General features: G+C 37.5%; 1 protein-coding gene across 3 annotated transcripts in view; it reads right to left on the bottom strand.

Moving 5' to 3' along the window:
* kif26bb (kinesin family member 26Bb) overlaps positions 1 to 18293 on the bottom strand; it is a 54184-nt gene extending 35891 nt beyond the window's left edge. For 2 of the 3 annotated variants that reach the window (XM_057822301.1, XM_057822302.1), the window contains exons 1-3: positions 18079 to 18293; positions 17545 to 17874; positions 2565 to 2972 (exon numbers count right to left, since the gene is read on the bottom strand). In XM_057822301.1, the coding sequence (XP_057678284.1) occupies positions 2565 to 2972; positions 17545 to 17874; positions 18079 to 18120 (780 nt within the window). In that variant the 5' untranslated portion in view covers positions 18121 to 18293. Of the gene's footprint in view, positions 1 to 2564; positions 2973 to 10687; positions 10884 to 17544; positions 17875 to 18078 lie in introns of those variants that run through there. The other variant, XM_057822303.1, reaches the window with a different exon arrangement.
* Positions 18294 to 20822: the final 2529 nt, after the last annotated feature.

The following is a 20822-nucleotide window of genomic DNA, read 5'->3' as shown; positions in this document are numbered from 1 at the left end:
ATTCATTCATTCATTCATTCATTCATTCGTTCATTTATTCATTCATTCATTCACTCATTCTTATGGACAAAAGTCATCTGTTCTCAAACATCGGTCTCAATCTGGATACTGCCTAATCTGGGTGCTGTATATGCAATATTTGCAAAGTTACATTATAGCATTTTTGTACTGTTACATCAATATCTATGCACAAACTGGGATTTGCACTATCATATCAAGTCAGCCGTATACCTCATAGTCTGAGTACTGTAAACTGTCATATACACACTCTTATATTACTACTACATCACCACTTGCTGCTAGTCACTTTTTTACTTTATTCCCAATCTGTGTACCCTGTAACCTGTTTTTTTTTTTTTTTTTTTTTTTATATTAGCGTGATTGTACATTTGCTTTTGTGTTATGTAGTGCATGTTATGGCAGAGCTTTAAAGGGAACCACAGACAGAAAGACTTGTAGTTCTAAAAGATAAATGTTAGTATGAGTTATAATAATTTGATACTCGAACCCCTCTTAATGTTTTTGTTTTTCTAGAATTTGAAAAATTTGTTTAACTAGTAGGTCGCCGTTGTTGTTGATGACGCAATGCAGTGATGTCTCTGGGTAACACTGCTCTACTTCCATAGTGTCACTCGTTAGCTACATAAACATGTCACCGGTTCTGCCCTTCCAATTTGAAGTCGAGCGGAGAAGTGATGAACAGTACTGCACTGTTGATATTTCACAAAACGAGCAGCAAAAGCAATTACATGAAAGGCTCCAGCGAGACTCAAACCCGCATTTCCCGTGCGACAGACGAGCACTCAGACCAAAGCACTATAGTTCCGCGGGACGTCAGAGTCATGATTTTCCTTATAAAGCAGTTGCAACCCACATTGGCTGTCTGTCTGTGCAGTAAAACCTGTCAAACTGTCAAATGGCAGAAAGTCAATACAAGCCGCCTAGGATCGGTTTAAAGATACTGCTGATGAGCTGGAATTGGATGCAGGTACAACGTTGGGAACTCATCTCAATCCCACATCTCTGTAACAAAACAATCTGACCAGCAGCAGAATGTGACAAAATCTTGCTAGTTGTAATACTAGCTTCGCTTGCAAGCTAGCACAGCTTTTCTCCCAGTCCAGGCCAACCGCGTCATCTACCCCCACCGTGCATTGCCCTCCGTAGGTCAAAACTTGTGCCAATTATCGTAGATATGTATATGGATATTATAGATTTTTAAATCAATGGCAATAATATATGTGTTTCTAATAACATATGTTGGTAAAAGAGAACAATTGTGGCTTTTTAGAGCCCACAAGTCTTTAAGTCAGAGGATCCCTTTAAATCTCGTTGTACAATGACAACAAAGGCTTTCTATTCTATTCTATTCTATTCTATTCTATTCTATTCTATTCTATTCTATTCTATTCTATTCTATTAGTGTACAGATGGAACTCTACAATTCACTCCTTCAATTGCAACATTTAAGTTGGCTACACTATTCTATTCTACTCTATGATTCACGTCAATTTTGTTGCACAGTTGTACAATGTCAATAAAGGTCTTTGTTCATTCATTCATTCAATAACTAATTTATTCGTATGGAATATTTAGAGCAGTAGCTTCTAAAGGAACTAAATGCAAGCACATACTATAGGCTCTAGGAAACTGATAACACACCAGCTTTAACAGTTTTGGCTAAACAAGGGAGGCAAAATATTTAAAACAGCCCTCAGTACAATGTACAGTAGGCGTTTCTACTCCACTGCATAAAACAACCAATTAATAACAAGATAAGCATTACTATCTTTGTGCAACTTAAAGCAGATTTCTATCCATACAGCTGCAGAAAGTATGAAGTAATATATTCTTTGCTTATATCTTCATCCGGTCAAAGCTTTGTTTTTGTATTAGCTCTCATATATCATCTTAATTCTTATATTTTCCATTTTGATTTCCTCTCTACATCATCTTTCTTCCTCTACAGTCCCATTTCCTCGCTGCCATCCCATCTCTGCTCACTACAACGCCTCTACTTTCACATTATTCCCTCATACTCAGATAATATTCATATCGATCCGTTCTAACTCAACAGAACAGTCTCTATTTCTTGTGTATTTTTCTTGGGAAATGTGTACTTTTAGCGTATTGCTATATAATTAGACAGTATCAGTTAAAATTCATGTTTTGATTGCAATAAAATGTGTATAGTCATAACATTATTTTTATAGCAGAGATGAGAGATTGACTCAAGTGACTTCCATCAAGCTAATGCATATTTATATTTCACTGTCTGGCTTTTTAAATAAGGCCACCCCTACTATTGATCACTAGAGCGTTTTGACTGCCTGCATTTTATGACAAGTGTAAATCACGGCCCAATTTCATTCCATTAGCAGAAGTACTTATGACAACGTCTTCAGCCAAGGAATTTAAAAAGGCTGTCTGTAAGATAAATGAATCATTGCTTTGCTGACATGTGCACCCATAAAGATGCACATTACACCTGAAACTCATTAAAAGGGGGTTCATATAAGGGGCTGATCAGTGATTTAGTGTTAAGTAAAAGCTTTTGGAGGTACCTGACTGTGGGGATAAAAGGTGACACCGTCAGTAGGAACACGGTGCTGCTCCTCAACCCAGCCATCCATATCATGATTGGGGGGCTTGGCTATCCTCCGTCTAAGTGTCTGTGGGGTTCTCTGAGGCGTTTTAGGGCTTCGAGGGCAGTGATTGAGGCCATGTGGTTGTGAGGCAGCCCTGTCCCCAAGTTTTGTGTTACTTGGTCCCAGCAGTGTAGCATTCCTGGCGCTGGATGATTGACGACTGCTGTTCAGGGCCAAGTGTACTGCCTCGTGCTTGAGCTGATTCAGCTTTGTGCCACAGGTGGCACACTCACCCAGCTCCTTGCCTCTGTCCCGGGACTCTAAGGTCGACCGGCTGTGGACGCGTAGGTTGTCTTGAAGAAATACACACAGGTCACTAGTGTCCTATGGAATTTGACAAAACAGATGACAGGCACTCATTTACCACAGTTTATGCGTGCTGTTGTGTTTGTTTGTTTTTTTATGTGCTGTTGTGTGGAATACCATAACCATAAGATGTCATGATATAATAACAAAAACATGTTGCTGTATATAGGTCAGTGGTGGACGAAATACCACTTTTTTTACTTTCAGAGGCAAAAGTACAAAAGTACTTGTTTTAAAGTTTACCTCACAAGTAAAAAGTTAAATCATTTTCTCCTGATGCAAAAATTTGATTGATACAGTGACGAGCAGATGTATTAGCACGCCTTGGATTTTGCAAGTTCACCCACTTAGAAAATAGGTAGAGGTCTGACATTTCAATCATAAATGCATTTCCTCTCATAGAGACATACCGTAATTTCCCGAAAATAAGGCGCACTTTTTTTCCCCAAATCCACTTGTAAAATCGAGGGTGCGCATTATACACGGGTATATGGATGGAGACAGAAATAAATACATATAAATATGTATATTTTAAGACTTTTTCTTAATTGACACGGCCATGTTGTGTTGAAGAAAACGCATACGGTGATCTGTTGCTGCCATTAGGGTATATTACGTCACCGTTTGTTTTGGTAATGCTTCACTCTGATTCGTTTCGTCTGCACTGTTATGAGCTCCTTTCGTTTTCCCACTTCAGTCGTCACTTTAATTTTACAGTATAATTCCAAGGAAGATACATTTGCAGTATTTCATGATGATGAAATGAGCAAGCTACACGGCAGCATTCAAAAGGAAAGTAATTTCCGTATCTGAGGAAGCTGGAATTCGTGAAGCGGCAAGACGGTATGATGTCGGAGAATCGAGTGTGCGAAATTGGAAACGAATGAAGAAGCAGCTGGAACAAGCAAAGTCATCAGCAAAAGCAATTGGTAGGGGCAGAAAAGCACTTATAAGAATGCTTTAGATGTTCATGTATAATACAGATATGGCTGTTTGTTTTCTCATGGGTTCTCTTAAGTTGGAGAAGTTGCTAAAGGTTGTTACAGTAATGTTTTGCACTACCGGAACGGTAATTATCACTGTGCTATGCTTGTGCTGTGTAATGTCTGTTTATAATTTGTTAAATTAAAATGACATTTCTGTATTTCTACACGAGCTGTTTTCTTGTATTCTACCATATTTATTGGTGCTAAAATTAGGGTGCGCGTTATACACGGGTATAAGAATTTTCCCTGGATTTTGCAGGTAAATTGGGGGTGCGCGTTACACACAAGTGCGCCTTATATTCGGGAAATTACGGTAATAAGGAAAAAAAATCCAGAAATGACATTGTATGATTTAAAAAAAAAAATAATTTATTTGTAATTTACTGGGGTTCATAAGTATTTGTACCCCTGAGAATCAGCAATAATTAACTCAAAGAGATGTCAGTCTACCTTAAAAGAGTCCACCTTTACCCCATGAGTAACCACCCACCCACCACTCATTTGGGTTCGTTTTTGTCACCTTTGCACCCCACAGTAAGTCATAATCCAACTGCTACCATGGACAAGACCAGAGAGCTTTCGAAAGACACCAGAGAAAAAAATGTTGAGCTCCACAAAGTTGAAAAAGGCTATTGGACAATTGGAAAGCAGCTTGGTGAGAATAAATCAACAGTTGCAACCTTTGTTAGAAAATGGAAAAAGCTAAACATCACGAAAAATCTACCTCGGACTGGGGCTCCATGTAAAATCTCTCCTCGTGGGGCATCACTCATGATGACAAAAGTGAGGGCTCAGACTAGAACTACATGGCAGGAGCTGGTCAATGACCTGAAGAGAGCTGGAGGCACAGTTTCAAAGGGAACTGTCAGTAGAACACTACGGTACAATGGTTTAAAATCATGCATTGCTCAGCAGGTTCCACTGTGGAAGCCAGTACATGTGAAGGCCCATCTGAAGTTTGCCGGAGACCATCTGAATGATGGAGAGGGGTCATGGAAGAAAGTCATGTGGTCAGATGAGACCAAAGTAAAACTTTTTGATAAAACTTTACTCCTCGGGTGTGTGGAGGAAAAAGAAGGATGACTACAATCACAAGAACACCATCCCCACTGTGAAGTATGGGGGTGGAAACCTCATGCTTTGGTACTGCTTTTCGAAAAAGGGGACAGCACGACTGTACTGTATAGAGCAGAGTATGAATAGTGAAATGTATCATCAGATTCTGAGCCACAACCTCCTCCCCTCAGTCAGAGACTTGAGGATGAGTCGTGGCTGGATCTTCCAACATGACAATGAGCCAAAGCTCACAGCCAAGCTGACCAAGCTGGAGTGGCTGCGTAAAAAGCATATCAAGGTTCTGGAGTGGCCTAGCCAGTCTCCAGACCTCAATCCAATAGAAAATCTTTGGATTGAGCTGAAACTTCGTGTTTCTCAATGACAGCCCCGAAAACTGTCAGATTTAGGGAACATTTGTGTGGAGGGATGGGCCAAAATCCCTGTTTCCATATGTGAAAACCTGGTGAAGAACCACAGAAAGCGTCTGACCTCTGTAACTGTAAATATTAGTACTGATTTTCTCAGGGGTACAAATACTTATGAACCCCAGTAAATTACAAATAAATTATTGAAAAATCATACAATGTGAGTTCCGGATTTTTTTTTAGATTATGTCTCTATACTTGGATATGCATTTATGATTGAAATTTCAGACCTCTACCTGTTTTCTAAGTGGGTGAACTTGCAAAATCACAAGGGGTGCAAATATTTCTGCTTCTCACTGTATACAGTATATATACACAAAGATCTTCACCTATCTAAAGGCACGCTGCTTTCACTGTTGGTTTTTAATGGTCAATATCTTGTTCAACTGCTTAATCTTGCTTGTACTTGTGTTGCTGCCTCTTAATCCTTAATTACTGTATAGTTTCAGCTTATCAAATTTCATCGGAGGCATGAAAACAACTATCAATTCACAATGAGAAAAAAACAAACAAACAAAAGTAATGTGGAATGCAGTTAACAGTTTGAAAAGTAGTGGAGTAAAAAGTACAGATAAGTGCTGTAAAATCTAGTGAAGTAAAAAGTACCACTTCGTATTTGTATTCAAGTAAAGTACAAATACACAAATAAAGTACTTAAAACCGTAACAAAGTTATTTCACTTCGTAATATTCTACCACTGATAGTGGTCTTCACGCAGACCCATTGTCTGGCTTCTTTAGCTGCTTTATCTTTGTCTGTTCATCAGTTGGGTGCTAATTGATACCAATTGCTTTACACCGGCAGTGTCACAGAACTGAATTGCAGCTGGGAAGCAAAATAACCCAATTGTTTCTTACAGCTTCCTTCTGTAATGAACACATACATCCAGTACATTAGCAAATTTACACATGCAATCAGAAAGGGCATGGAGACAAGTTCAGCCATGATTAGTGACACTGGCGTAGTTTTGATTTAAAGTCAGATTTTAATTTTTGTATGCGAAAGAAAAGTGGCAAAATAATTCAGTAAGGTGTATCAGAAAAACCTCGGCATGCTTGTATGAAAATCATGTCATTATAAGTTAAATGAATAAATCTATTCTCATATATAGATGGAATTTTGTTTGTGTGTGTGTGTGTGGGGGGGGGGGGGGGTTGGTTCCTACGGACTATGGAATTTTGACGAAATTTTACACAAATGTACTTTACAGTATGTTTCTAGGGGTGTTCTTTGGTGGGTTTGATCTCCGCAGGCCTCCATTTAGAGCAAAAAATTAATTCGAAATTCCAAAAATTAGCTGAGAAAATTCCGGACTGTGGAGGCAGCAGTACAGACTTTTGGGCAAAAGAAAATAAAATTAAAAGACTCTTGAGATTGTAATGTCAAAGTTGGCTTTCGTTTTTTTTTTTTACTTTTACGGTTTAATGTACAAACTTAAATGTACTGTGATGATACGTTGTAGTTTTGAGTATTCCACAGGAAAATGCTGGATTTAAAGAAAAAATGTACAGTTTTCCAAAATATTACTAAGTGATTCGTTTTGGCTGGATATTCATACTGTATCAACTGCTATCTATTATGTGTTACACCCGCAATGGTTCATGGGTAGTTATGGCAAACATGATTGAGAGTGGTGTTATGTTCTAATTGTTCATTTTATGTTGTATGTTCATTGTTATGTTCTAATGTTTTCTGGTCCATAAAGGCGCTGTCTCTTGAGGTCGTGTAGTGTATTGAGCACAAGAGCAGCAAGTGTGAAACATAAAAACTGTCTCTCTCATTCTTATCCATGTCGATCGCTGCAATACCGTACACAGTGATGTAAAAGCAATTGCGTAGTTAGCCCTTTATGGTGTCGTTTTACTATTACTACATTACAGCTGCATTTCTAAGGAAACTATGTTTTATCTGCTATTCAGTTGTATTACGATCACGTTACATAAACCCAAATAAATAAATGAGGTAGTTGTGTCCAATATTGGACTTTTACTATCAATCTAGTGTGACCAATACACTACTGTTCATTTTCTCTACCCTTGGTCACACACATGAAATGAAATGCACACACATAACACCACTTCTTTTTCATCCTGACCTTTGCCATCTGTCCAACCCATGCTACGGGTTCATTTTGACAGTGACCCAAATTCCCTTCCGAACAGACGGGCTGTCAGCTATGAAAAAAAAAAAACATTTGATACCAAACATTATGGTAATGACCAGTGCTTAACACATTTATAAGACCACCCGTCACGAAGAGACCATCCAGCATCATGAAGTGCTTTAATGGGTGAGCTTTCAGTTTCAGTAAGCTCGAGTCTACTGGGGGGAAAAAAAATGAATTCAATTTTTAAACTCAAATTTGAGACTGCCTGTGGGGATCTACGTATGAGTATCACAAATTAATTTGTCATAACATTCAACCATAATATTTACCATGGATTCTCTTTAGGATTCGAAATATTTGATTAATGTTTGACATCTTAAGACATAATCAACGTGCTTTACTCTTTTTCCATTTTTTTAAATAGTAAAAACATTTTGTTTCATTTTCATTTCGTATTATACTCACGGCTCTATTTTTGGTGATTGTGCAGTGAAGCCTCCATACGTTTTCTGTTTCCATACCTGCCAAGCAGCGCAACCTCTAGTGACGCCTGGATCACTGTGTCTTTTTTTTGCAAGTGTGTGATATAAGTTTGCTAGATTTAAAGGGAATAAGAGGAGCTGCTTTGATTGGCGTCGGATGGCAACAACTGAGTTTATGCACAAAGGCGTAGCTGTAAAAATCATTAAAACCTAGTTAGAATTCGAGTGAACATCGTACCGAACGTATGCTTGGAACAAAAATAGAGTGAGCATTCATTTTTGATCATACATTTAGGCCTAATGTAAGGGCGTAGGTTTGCATAGGGACTGTATGGAGAAAACACTACCAACTTTTCAGGATGTTCAAATTGTCCCCACCAACTTTTAAGCAACCCTATTTGCGTTATATAATGACCTCAGTTGTATAGGTCATTTAGATTCTCTTCCCATATGTTTAAATGGTTGTAATTGACCCCACGATTATTAAGTGAATTATTTTCATCATGTTTAGACTTACATGTTCCTCTTTTCAATTACAGAATGTGCCGGTCCATTTTTTTCCCTCCTAAACGTACATTTGATTGGCTAATGACTTGACCCTAACGCTCCAACACACAGACACACAGACACACACACACATTAGCAGGCATGAAAATGGGTCAGGGGTTAAAAAGGTGAGAAGGGTGTGGAGGAAATATGTTCCAGTACACTGTACACCCCAACAAAATATTGAGCTCTGTCGACCCACACTGTGTTTCAGCAGGGCCGTGCAGAGACCGGTGGAGGGGCGGGTGCTCGTAGATCAAAAGGAGCACATGAACAAGTATTTAATACACCTTAAAACAACATAACTTCAATTTTAACCAGCTTTAGATAATTATTGGCTGCGACTGTGACATACTTTAATTGGGAGGGGGCAACAGTGAATAGAAATCAAAACTGTCATCAACACTTTCTGGCTTTGACTCAGTCAGTCTGCCTATTTTCTTCCCTCAACCTCTGCATCAAAACTTCCTTCCTCAACTTGTTCATCTGAGAACAAACCACATTAGATGGTCACTGAGCCACCAACAGCACAGTTTTCTTAAAACTATTATTTCATTATTATCCATACTTAACAACTCGAGCACCTAATGATTAATAAAGCAATGACATAAAATCTTATAGAAACATGACATTGTAATTGTGTTTATAATTGTATTTAATACCCGACTATCCTTGCAAACTTGTTCTTACCAGGTCTGCTATTCACCCAGCTGATGAGGTATCCACTGCCTTTAGCAGCCTCATCTAACTCCTTTTTTTATCCCTCAATCTCCCTTCCCTACGAGGCATGTCTATGTAATGAAATATAAATATTAAAAAAAAAAAAAAAAAAAAAAGACTCCCTGGTGGCTTTTAGTTTTAAAGCTTTCTTAATTTCTTTCTCTCTCAATAACGATGGAGGTAGATTTGTGTTTTTATTATTCAATGGTGTTTTTATTATTCAATCAAAAAACAAAGTTACTTCTATCAAAAACAAAGTTGCTTCAATCAAAATACAGTATATACTTTTAATCCCCAGAAAGTCACTTCAATTAAAAAAAATTGTTTTTGATTGCAAAAATAAATTTGAGACAAAAAAAGCATTTGAAAACTATTTTACTTGATTGAAACAAATTTTTCCATTGAAGTAATGTTGTTTTGCGTTTGGGCCACATTTTGGCTAGGACATTTGTGTCTTTATTATTCAATCAAATAAGTTGCTTCAAACAAAAAAATATATATATATATAAAAACTTTGCACACGTGTCAATCACCATTTACCAAAGCCTGAGAGGGTTTGAGTAGACTCACTATGAAGCATTTAATAAAGCCAAGCATTTTCTTACTACTTTATTCTTGTTTAAAAATAATTCGGTGGGGCAGTAACATGTTTAAAACTTATCATAATTCTTACATTTTGAAGTGCTTGAAAACCATTTATAAATGATACTTTGGTGAAAAAAGTGAAAAAACGTCATATATATGTATCTTTTTTCCAATGTAAAATCTGAATAAATGCATTGAACACGCACAAAAAAATGTGTGTGGGGGGGGGGGGGCTACTTCGCGGTTTTCACTTATTGCGGCGGGTTCTGGTCCCCATTAACCGCGAAAAACGAGGGATCCCTGTATTTCTGAAAAGCTTTAAGAAGCAGGACTCATTCCCACCACTCGTCGGGCCGGTGTTGTGCTGACACCGGCCGTCAGCTCAAATCCAAGCCGAAAATAACGCGTCTCCGGCGGACGACGGGAGCGATGTGAGGCGCCACCTCCATCCGAGAGCATGCCGCTTAATTTGACTCAACAGTGTGTTTCTTCGTTTATATTACCGCTAAATACACAAGCTTGACGCCAATTTAACGGGAGCTATTTTTTTTCATGAGAGATTTGGCTAGCTCTGGCAGTGTTCAACGCAAGCTGCAACGAATGGCAGTAACTTTTTTATATCGCAAAATGTGAAAACGATTGAAACCATTACTTACCAAATTCAATCTGCTGGCAAATACAGGCAAGTGTGTATGCTGCGCTCTGGTCTGGCCCGATGTGGATAAGGCCTGCTTTTTGTTTTCGCAGCTATGCAATGCCACCCAAAGGCTCTCCGAGCACTCCATGTACAGTAAGGAGTGCGCGCGTTTGGAATAATGGAACGCACCTTGGCCCGATGATTGGTTCTCCTCAGCGAAGCATCTAGAAGGATTTGCTGACTGTCCAAGTGTGACATTTTTTAAAGAACCGATTTCTTAAGTGCTCAGTTTACGTACTAAGTTAATCACCTGATGATAATAATAATGTAACATTGATAATAGTCAACCGTTTTATCAGATTGAAATTCTTTATTTGTGGAAACTTATTGAACAACACGACTGCTATCTGCCGCAGCCAACGCACATATCTCCCCCGCCAGAACAAACGTAAACACGGAAGGCACGTCCCTCGCTCTCCCGCACCTCCCTCACCCCTCTACGTCATGCGGTGCATTCAGGAACACATGCTAACACCCTCGCCACATTATAACTCGATTCGTTACAATAATAATAATTAAATAAAACCTCCCGACCCCCCCCCTCCTCCTCCCAAAAAGAATTTCTCCTCGGATCTACGCAATTCACGTAGGTCGCCATTTTTTACTTCAAAACGGCAAATTTCGCGAAAGGTGAGAGATTTTCATGCCTGCATTAGATATTAGGGATATTAGAAGGTTTTTTTTCCAACCAGCAGAGCCACTGTAAGAAATGTAAAAAGTGGGGAAGTGGGGAACACACCACTAATTTTGCTACTGAAAGTCCAACCTCCATCAGAGTTAGTATAACATTAAAATGTGTGAACTTGCTAACCTGCAAAACTCGAGTAGGCAGCTGCTTAGAGAAAAGTGTCCTCCTGTATTTGTTTTCTACTGCTTTCGTTGATAAAATTGTGTGAAATTTAGTGAACTGAGGATTATCATTTTTGGGCCAAAAAAGGAAAGGTCAAAGATAAGCAGGCAACTTAGCTCAATGTCACTTACAGCTACAAATCAAGTCAGAAACCTTGGCGTAATTATTGACTCAGACCTCAAATTTGATAGCCATCTAAAGTCCGTCACTAAATCCGCTTATTACCACCTAAAAAATATCAACAGAATTAAGGGGCTTCTGACTCAACAAGACATGGAAAAACTTATGCATGCATTCATTTTCAGCAGATTGGACTATTGCAACGGTATATTTACGTGTCTTGATAAAAAAAATCAGTCAGGAAGCTGCAGCTAGTACAGAATGCTGCAGCCAGAGTCCTCACAAATACAAGGAAGCTGGACCACATTACACCGGTTTTGAAATCGCTACACTGGCTTCCAGTGAATCAAAGGATAGACTATAAAATACTACTGCTCGTCTACAAAACACTTAATGGCCTTGGACCAAAATACATGCTTGATTTGTTAGATTCCTATGAGACATCTAGACCCCTAAGGTCGTCTGGAACCGGTCTTCTGCATGTTCCAAGAACAAGAACCAAGCAGGGTGAGGCAGCATTTAGTTATTATGCTCCTCACCTCTGGAACAAGTTACCTGAACGTCTGAAGTATGCTCAAACTGTTAGCTCTTTTAAATCAGGGCTAAAAATGCTTTTGTTTAGCACTGCATATCCATAACTGTCTATATATTTCAATCTACTTGCTTTCTATTCCTCTTGTGCTTATCTCCACTGCTGATTTAAATTATTATTAGTAGTAGTAGTTTTTGTTTTATTTTTATTTATTTATTTTTATTCTATTTGTTATTAAATGTGATTTTTATGTATAATTTTATTTCCGATTTTGATTGTCTTAAATGTGATTTTTATGATCTTCATGTGATGTAAAGCACTTTGAATTGCCTTGTGTTGAATTGTGCTATATTAATAAATTTGCCTTGCTTTGCCTTGCCTTACCCCTTTCTTCCTAATTTTACTTTTTATTTTATTTATGTGGTCTTAAAGCAGCCCACCCGAGCTTTCATTTTTTTGTTGAGAATGGCTGTGCTTGTGGACAAAAGCAAGTGTTTTACTTGAAGGACGGCTCCATTTTTATTTAATTTTGTGATTCCCTACCAAAGACGTTTATTTCAGTTATATTTAATTTCTTTATTTAGACAATGCTGAGTGCTCTTAAGACAAACTTTTATTTATTTATTTATTTATTTATTTATTTATTTATTTATTTATTTATTTATTTTGTGAATTACCGGAAATTTATGAGAAGAATAACCAGCTTGTATTTATTGTGTATGTTAATATAACTTGCAATATAACTATGCAATTTAAATTTGCTCATAAAATCCAAACATTTTTCCTACAAGTTTTTAAAATGTTTCTTTAGTAGTTTTTGAAAACAAAGGTTTGAATTGAACGGTGTAGGCTGAACCAATACACATAAAAGGTAGTATAAGTCAATGCAGATTTAATTTGCATAGATCATTATAAATGTCCCGTCCCCAAAAGAGTGTACGGGTTATGCCATATCGTCCCTACCAATGTTGAGTCCAAACCTACGCCCTTGGCCTAATGTATCAGCATTATTTTTTATCAGCTCTACTTATGAAATTAATTGTTTCTGGAAGTAGTTTCATAACTTGATAATTCTGTAAGTAGAGATGCTTTTTCCATGTAAATGTCCTAATCCGCTTCAAACCCCCACAAAATTCAGACATAAATCTTTTATAATGCATATACATGCATCAAAACATGTAACAAATACATGATTTTACAGTTAGAATATTGCACAACAAACATACAGTCAGAATTATGTATAATGAAAAAATAAATAAAAAATAGAGTCAGAACACGAGGGGCGAACGAGGAGGAAGCTGGGAAACACACATACACATACAGGAGAGGTCCCTCTTAGCTAATTGGATGCCAGGAATGCTAGGCAATAGCCAATGCCAGAGCACCTATAAGTATGTTATGTTCAGTAAACTCTGGGAGCTGCGAGTACCAGACGTACTGTATTGTTGCTTTTCGTATCTTGAAATTTCTTTCGTTAAAAAAATTCATTATTTTCCCATTGAGGTGTGTCTTAACCTGAAAATTCTGTATGCAGAGACGTTTGTAAGTAGAAGTATCACTGTACTAAATTCTGGCTCCTGTGTAAGGAAGGAGTGCAATGGGTTTCCCAACGCTTGTGAAGACGTTCCACTTTAGCCAGATTGCATGTCTATAAAAGGATGACGTAGCTCTCTGATGCTATAGACAAATGGTGCCTGAATCAATAAAGCTGCAAGAAGCTATCCCGCTTATCTGATTATTAGCTCAGCCCAATGCTTCTAAAAATGTGTGGTCTCTGCCTAAAGACACGGCGCATCCCACTGAGAAAGACAAAAATAAATAGCATTTTCTCCAAGGGGAAACTTGAGGACATGACACAGGGATGTTGTGATTAAATATTCATGCCCGTTTCAAGCCACTTGCACGGGAATGGCACTTGTCTGCTGAAGTGTGGATGATAGATGCTAGTGGTGTGACCTGAGGATGCGAGCAAGTGGGCCTTTGTTTTGAACGAAAACTGTCACTGGTGAGGCCACAAGAAAACTAACACATTTTTCATCACGACCTTCGAGGTTACTCGTCCATTTGCTTGCACAGAAGAAAAAGAAGGATGTTATTTGCAGTTATTTTCTTTGTTTTGTATACAGGTGTCATTTCAATATACTGGAATATTTTGGGAAAACTACATTTACGTCAATGGTTAGTTTAAAAAAAACTCATATTGTATAGACTTGCTGTGCAAGATACTCAAATATTTTTTAATCAATTTAATGATTTTCACTTATGGCTTAATTTATACAGTATCCCAAATTCACCATCTCGAGAAATTAATTCATGTCACTAAAGCAAAATGTAGATACGTTGATTTAAAAAAAAAAAAAAAAAAAAAAAGCTGTTCAAATACTCCTAGTTGAAGGATACTAAATAAAAAAAAGTAGAATTACACCAACCCAATGGAAAATTCTGAAAGTAGTATGTAGAACACAGATTTTTAATTTTGCTCCCATATGAATGAATATTATATTTTGGAAACAATTAAAATCAAACACAAAACTCAATGCAAGGTTCCACTTTACATCCACAAGTACTTTACTCCTTATAGGTGGCCATACAGGCACACACAGTATCCACTGAACTGAAGCAAAAAAAAAACAAAAAAAAAATGAAGCAAAAAAAATGGTTATTACATTAAACCTTATTTTAATATATCATTGTAATATTTTGTTATTTTTTATGGTGTTACATTAACAAATTAAACTCATATTACAAAATTCAATAACAAAAAAGCTCTAGTGTGCTATACAGGCTGAAGGCTGTGACAAAGCACGCGCATGCCCTCTACTGGCGAACTCGTAACCTACAAGTTAAGACTTATATTTGTATTATATATATTACATACGGTATATATTATATCTACGTATATGTTACAGTGATCCCTTGCTACTTCGTGCTTCAAGCTTCTCGCCCTCAGTCCATCACAGATTTTTTTTTCCCAATAAAAGTAAATAAATAAATACAGATGAGCTGTCCCGATCCAATCACGTAGTCTCACTCTCCCTCCTGCTCATTTTCTTGGTCAGGCAGAGCACTGGAGTTGCTTTTTAAAGTTAAAGATGATTGACAGTTGTTAAGGTTTGATCTTACCAGAGATGCCTGGAAGCCGAAACTTCAAAGTGCCGCACGCGAAAATCATCGTTTAACTTGTTAAAAGTTGCTGTGGCAACTCATTGTGTGTAAGTGAGCAGCTTGAGCGAATTTGATTGGACTCACTCAATGAAGCATTTAATAAAGACAAGCATTTTTCTACTTTATTCTTGTTTAAAAATAGTTCGCTGGGACGGTAACATGTTTAAAACTTATCATAATTTTTACTTTTGAAGTGCTTAAAAACCATTTATTAAAATATACACACACATATACATATATATACAGTATATATATATATATATATATATATATATATATATATATATATATATATATATATATATATATATATATACACACACATATAAAAGTTTTTTATTTTATTTTATTTTATTTTTTTATTATTTATGTCTGATATGTATGTCTTTCCAATGCTAAATCTAAATCTGGGGGGCACTACTTCATGGTTTTCACATATCACGGCGGGTTCTGGTCCCCATTAACCGCAAAAAACGAGGGATCACTGAATATTATTCATTCATTCATTTTCCATGCCGCTTTTCCTCACGAGGGTCGCGGATGTGCTGGAGCCTATCCCAGCTAACTACGGGCAGACGGCAGGGTACACTCTGAACTGGTTGCCAGCCAGTCGCAGGGCACAATGAGACATACAACCATTCATATATAATTAATTAATTTCAGCCGTAGAATGCTCGTGGTAAGACAAATACAACTAAAGTGAAATTAAACATAATAAGGTTTTAAACCATTTTTTTACTGCAGTGGGGCCCAGAAATGCTTGTCTCAAATGTGATACATTTGGCAATACACTGCTCACAAAAATTAAAGGAACAAAGTGTTCCTTTAGTTTTTGTGAGAAGTATAGTTAATGTTGTTTTTGTTAATTTACCTATGGTAGGCTACTTATTTATTTCCTTATTAATAGTCAATGTTTGCGTTTTCTTCAAAATATATTCAATTTAACTGTGCATAATGTAAGTCATTTGTACTTACAGTGTATCACAAAAGTGAGTACACCCCTCGCATTTCTGCAGATATTTAAGTATATCTTTTCATGGGACAACACTGACAAAATGACACTTTGACACAATGAAAAGTAGTCTGTGTGCAGCTTATATAATAAATTTATTTTCCCCTCAAATATAGCCATTAATATCTAAACCCCTAGCAACAAAAGTGAGTACACCCCATTGAAACTATGTACATCCCTAAATGCCCAAATTGAGTACTGCTTGTCATTTTGCCTCCAAAATGTCATGTGATTTGTTCCAGGAGTGCTGTCAGCATTGCTGCAGAGATTGAAGAAGTGGGGGGGTCAGCCTGTTAGTGCTCACACCATACACCGCACTCTACATCAAATTGGTGTGTATGGCTGTCACCCCAGGAGGAAGCCTCTTCTGAAGACGGGAGACAAGAAAGCCCGCCCGTCTCATCAGACCATAGGACATGGTTCCAGTAATCCAGGTGCTTTGTTGACATTTCTTCAGCAAACTGTTTGCAGGCTTTCTTGTGTACCATCTTCAGAAGAGGCTTCCTCCTGGGGTGACAGCCATGCACACCAATTTGATGTATGGTCTGAGCACTAATAGGCTGACCCCCCCAACTATTCAATCTCTGCAGCAATGCTAACATAACTCCTGCAAAGAGTCACATGACATTTTGGAGGGAAAATGACAAGCAGTAATCAATTCGGACATTTAGGGATATACGTATTTACTAAGGGGTGTACTCACTTTTGTTGCCAGGGGTTTAGATATCAATGGCTATATTTTGAGTTATTTTTTAGGGTAAAATAAATTAACTCTATTATATAAGCTGCACCATGGCTGCACACAGACTACTTTTCATTGTGTCAAAGTGTCATTTTGTCAGTGTTGTCCCATGAAAAGATATACTTAAATATCTGCAGAAATGTGAGGGGTGTACTCACTTTTGCGATACACTGTATTTTTGTAAATGGATGTTACTTTTTTTGCACATCATTGAAAAAAATTCAATTTTGAATGAAAATCAGTTTCTCATGTACGCCTTGTAAGTGTAATGCAGTAGCCTAATGCATGTGTAAAACCTGTTGTGTTTTGTGTTATAGGTCTAACTGCCAAAAGCAGTTTTTGGCCATTTCTGTGGTTTTAGGAGGTTTGAACCCCCAATTTAAATTAATTAATTAATTAATTAATTAACTAATTAATTAATCTGGCTCCGTACCTAATTTTATGTCAGGGAGTTCCAGCAAGAAATTCTAGCTACTTTCACCCCTGCTGATAACTGAAATTGTTTGACTGTGACAAATCCAAGCTTAATTTGAGCATGACTTGTAGTCCGGCCGTGCTTACTCACCTTACAAGAGAAGTGATGATGGACAGACAGGCTGAGAGCTTGTTTCTTGAGAGCAACAAGGGTGGCTGAGCATCTTTCACAGCACGCATCTTTCCTCTCCGACCGAGCAGCATTTCTGTGCAGAGTGCTGCTCAAGGACATGATACGCTCTCCCACAGAACCAGGCAGAGTCCTGTAGGACGGGACAGCCTCAGCTCTCGGGAAGTACATGCTCCTGAATCCCCCCGCACCCTCGGGCGTGGGGCGCTCGTAGGGACGGCAGTTCCAGTCGTTCCCTTTAATACTTGCGCAAACTCGGGAGGACTCGCAGTGATGCTGCACTTTAGGATCCTGAGAAATCAAACAATTATGAGAAGGATGTATGTCGGCTCTCGCGGCGGTAAATTAAATATCAATCGATGTAGACAAGTGCAACCACACCCAAATGTTTTCTAAAAACGAAACAAGCTTAACCGTATGAAAGTTGATTAAACAAGGCTATGTTTGAAGGAAATACATGCAGTAAATGTTTGTTTTTGATAAAATAGGACCTACCGAGGCAGTAAATCTTTCTCTCCCTCCTGTCAGAGATGACATGACAACTTGTTAATATTTAAAAAGACATCCAAACAAAGGGTGGACACTCTTTCGCGTGATTTTGCCAAATCTCCATTCGCGTGACGCTGGTTTCTTCCCCTCATAGTTGTTAAGATGAAGCATGAGACCGAGTAAAAGTGTGAGGGACGGTGTCAGAGTCGGATGGGTGACCGTGACAGTGTCGGAGATGGAATGAGCGCACTGTGAAACATTCGTGGATTTCCACGAGGTGTCACTTTTCAAGATCACCTCTGGAGGGCGCCAGAAAGCGATGTTTTTTACACTGCTATCATGATTATTGATTGGAAATGTTACATGTGTAATTTTAGAGAAATATTAAGCACTAGCTTGCATAATACATTTTAATGAAATAAAACGTGCTATAAAATACAAAATAGTGTATGTATCTAAATATATTTAAAAAAAAAAGGAAAAATATATTGATATCCTATATTGACCTCTAGAGGTGAAATAACGATTCTACAGCATGTAACACCAGCGCACGGATTGAGGGAGTCGAATACAAATCAAATAAAATAAATATATTGCTGAAAACACAGACAAGACTGAAAAAGAAGTTTCTGCTCGTGCACTCCTCTTTAAAAGAAACTGCTGTATTTTAAGACAAAACAACTGTTGTGTATGATAGAATATATCTAGATGCTGCAATAGCAGATTCATGGTGCATTAAGCCCCTGAACTATTTTTAATTTGTCCATTTTACCCTGAAAACCCCCGTTTACAGACATCGCGCAACTCTGAACTATTTTTAATTTGTCCATTTTACCCCTGAAAACCCCCGTTTACAGACATCGCGCAACCGCTTTTGTTTCAACCCAGCCATAAAACGAACGTAATTGATGATATTTTTTATTCAAAATGTCTGTCGTTTTTAGCTTAGAATCATTCATTGATGTCTCATATTTCGTTTTAAAAAAATAAAACGACTTTAAAAAATTATTCACTCACATTTTTTCAACTTTTAAACAAATTACAGTATGTCACAATGGGGAAAAAAATGGCGTCTTTAAAAAAGTCACGGATATCTACCTCATAACTATCACTTAATTGTATTCTTTTTGTTACCGTCGCATTTTCCCCAACAAGATGATAAATAATCAACCCAAACAAAAAAATTTGAAAAATAATGTTTAAAAGTGTAAATATATGAAAAAGAAAATCTCAACGACTCCTTGATGTCTGCAATTTCTGCATCCCGATTATTGTCATCTTACCATGTTTCACCCATAAAATCCCCAAAAAATCCAGCTGTGGCCATTCACAGCTGTGTCTTGACACTCAGTGATACATGCTATGTGGAGTTTTTGGATCGAAACAAGGTAAGTATGCGATAATATCGCATTAAAGTCATGGCGTCTGTAATTCTGCTCTCGCGTGCTCTTGCCTCCAGATAGGGTTTTCCTGTTTAAAAAACTTTTTTTTTTTTTTTTTTTTTAAATGCCCTCCTGTTCAAAATTTTTCTTCCTCCAGAAAATTGAGATTTTAGGCTTTCCAATGATGTATCATGCATGCATATCGGACAATTTTAAAAGTTGGCCAAATTGGGGGTCTCAGAGCGGAACTTCAAGTCACCTGAGTGTTTCCCGCCACATACATATACTTTTAAATACATTTTTGAAGGTTTGCAGATGAGCCTGCAGACTGGTCATGATCAGATGACTTTGAATGACAGGCAAAACTTAATCATAGACAGTGGTGTTACCAGGATGCCAGGTGTGGGTGGGCCTTAGTCTTACCTGGGGAAGCAAACAATAAATAAATAAATAAATAAAAAGCTACAATGCTCAAGTAGGTCGAAATCCAGCATAGGGCTACTGCACCTTAAAACATGTTTTGTTTTCTCCTTGAGATAACTGTTGTTGTGATTTGGTCTAAACAAATAAAAGTCTATTTGATTTTATTTGACTTAGAACACATCCATAACTGAACAGTATGGACATGCAGGTGGCAATGTTTTTTTTAGGTCACCTATCATGGTTTCTCTGTTTTATTATTATTATTATAGTTATTCTTTGTTTCTCACCCCCGTTGAGCTCAATTTGACCCCCTTAGAATGCTTCAAAATGCACCAAAATCGGCAGGCAGGTCAATACAGGTGCACAAGGGCGTAGGTTTGGTATCAATATTGGTAGGGACGATATAACAGCATGTACACTTTTTGCTGGGGATGGGACATGTATAAGACTAAACATATTTGGTGAACGGGGGTCCGGGCTACATTTCTCACCAACATGAACCTAATTAATTGATAGGCTAAATGATTAGTGCAAAAAAAATCTGCATTGACCTATACTAACTTTCACACTGCAAATTTATAACGTCTTAATCTGATATTTTTTGGTTAAATCTAGTCATATATATTTTCTCCCATCTTGTTTTGAGTGTTAAAGGCTAGTTAACAGATTAATGCGTCAGATTCTTCCACTTACTTTAAGTAAATATTACTATTTATTTGTATTAAGCCCATACATCTAAAAGTTGGTCATTTTTCAAATGTTTTCAACAATATCTATTCTTGAATTAAGAACATTTCTGACAAACAAGCTATTGCTTTTTTTTTTTTTTTTTTAATCAAATATAGTTTTTCCTTAAAATAAGTCTGTTAATCTTATTTTCAGCCAGCTGTTTTTCTTATGTCAAGAAATCTGAGTAAAATTTACTTGAAGCACTGTAGCAGATGC

The sequence above is a fragment of the Corythoichthys intestinalis genome, chromosome 19, assembly GCF_030265065.1.
Source record: "Corythoichthys intestinalis isolate RoL2023-P3 chromosome 19, ASM3026506v1, whole genome shotgun sequence".
NCBI classification, from domain to species: domain Eukaryota; kingdom Metazoa; phylum Chordata; class Actinopteri; order Syngnathiformes; family Syngnathidae; genus Corythoichthys; species Corythoichthys intestinalis.
The sequence above is the reverse complement of the archived record's forward strand: the minus strand, read 5'-3'. Positions and strand labels throughout refer to the sequence as shown.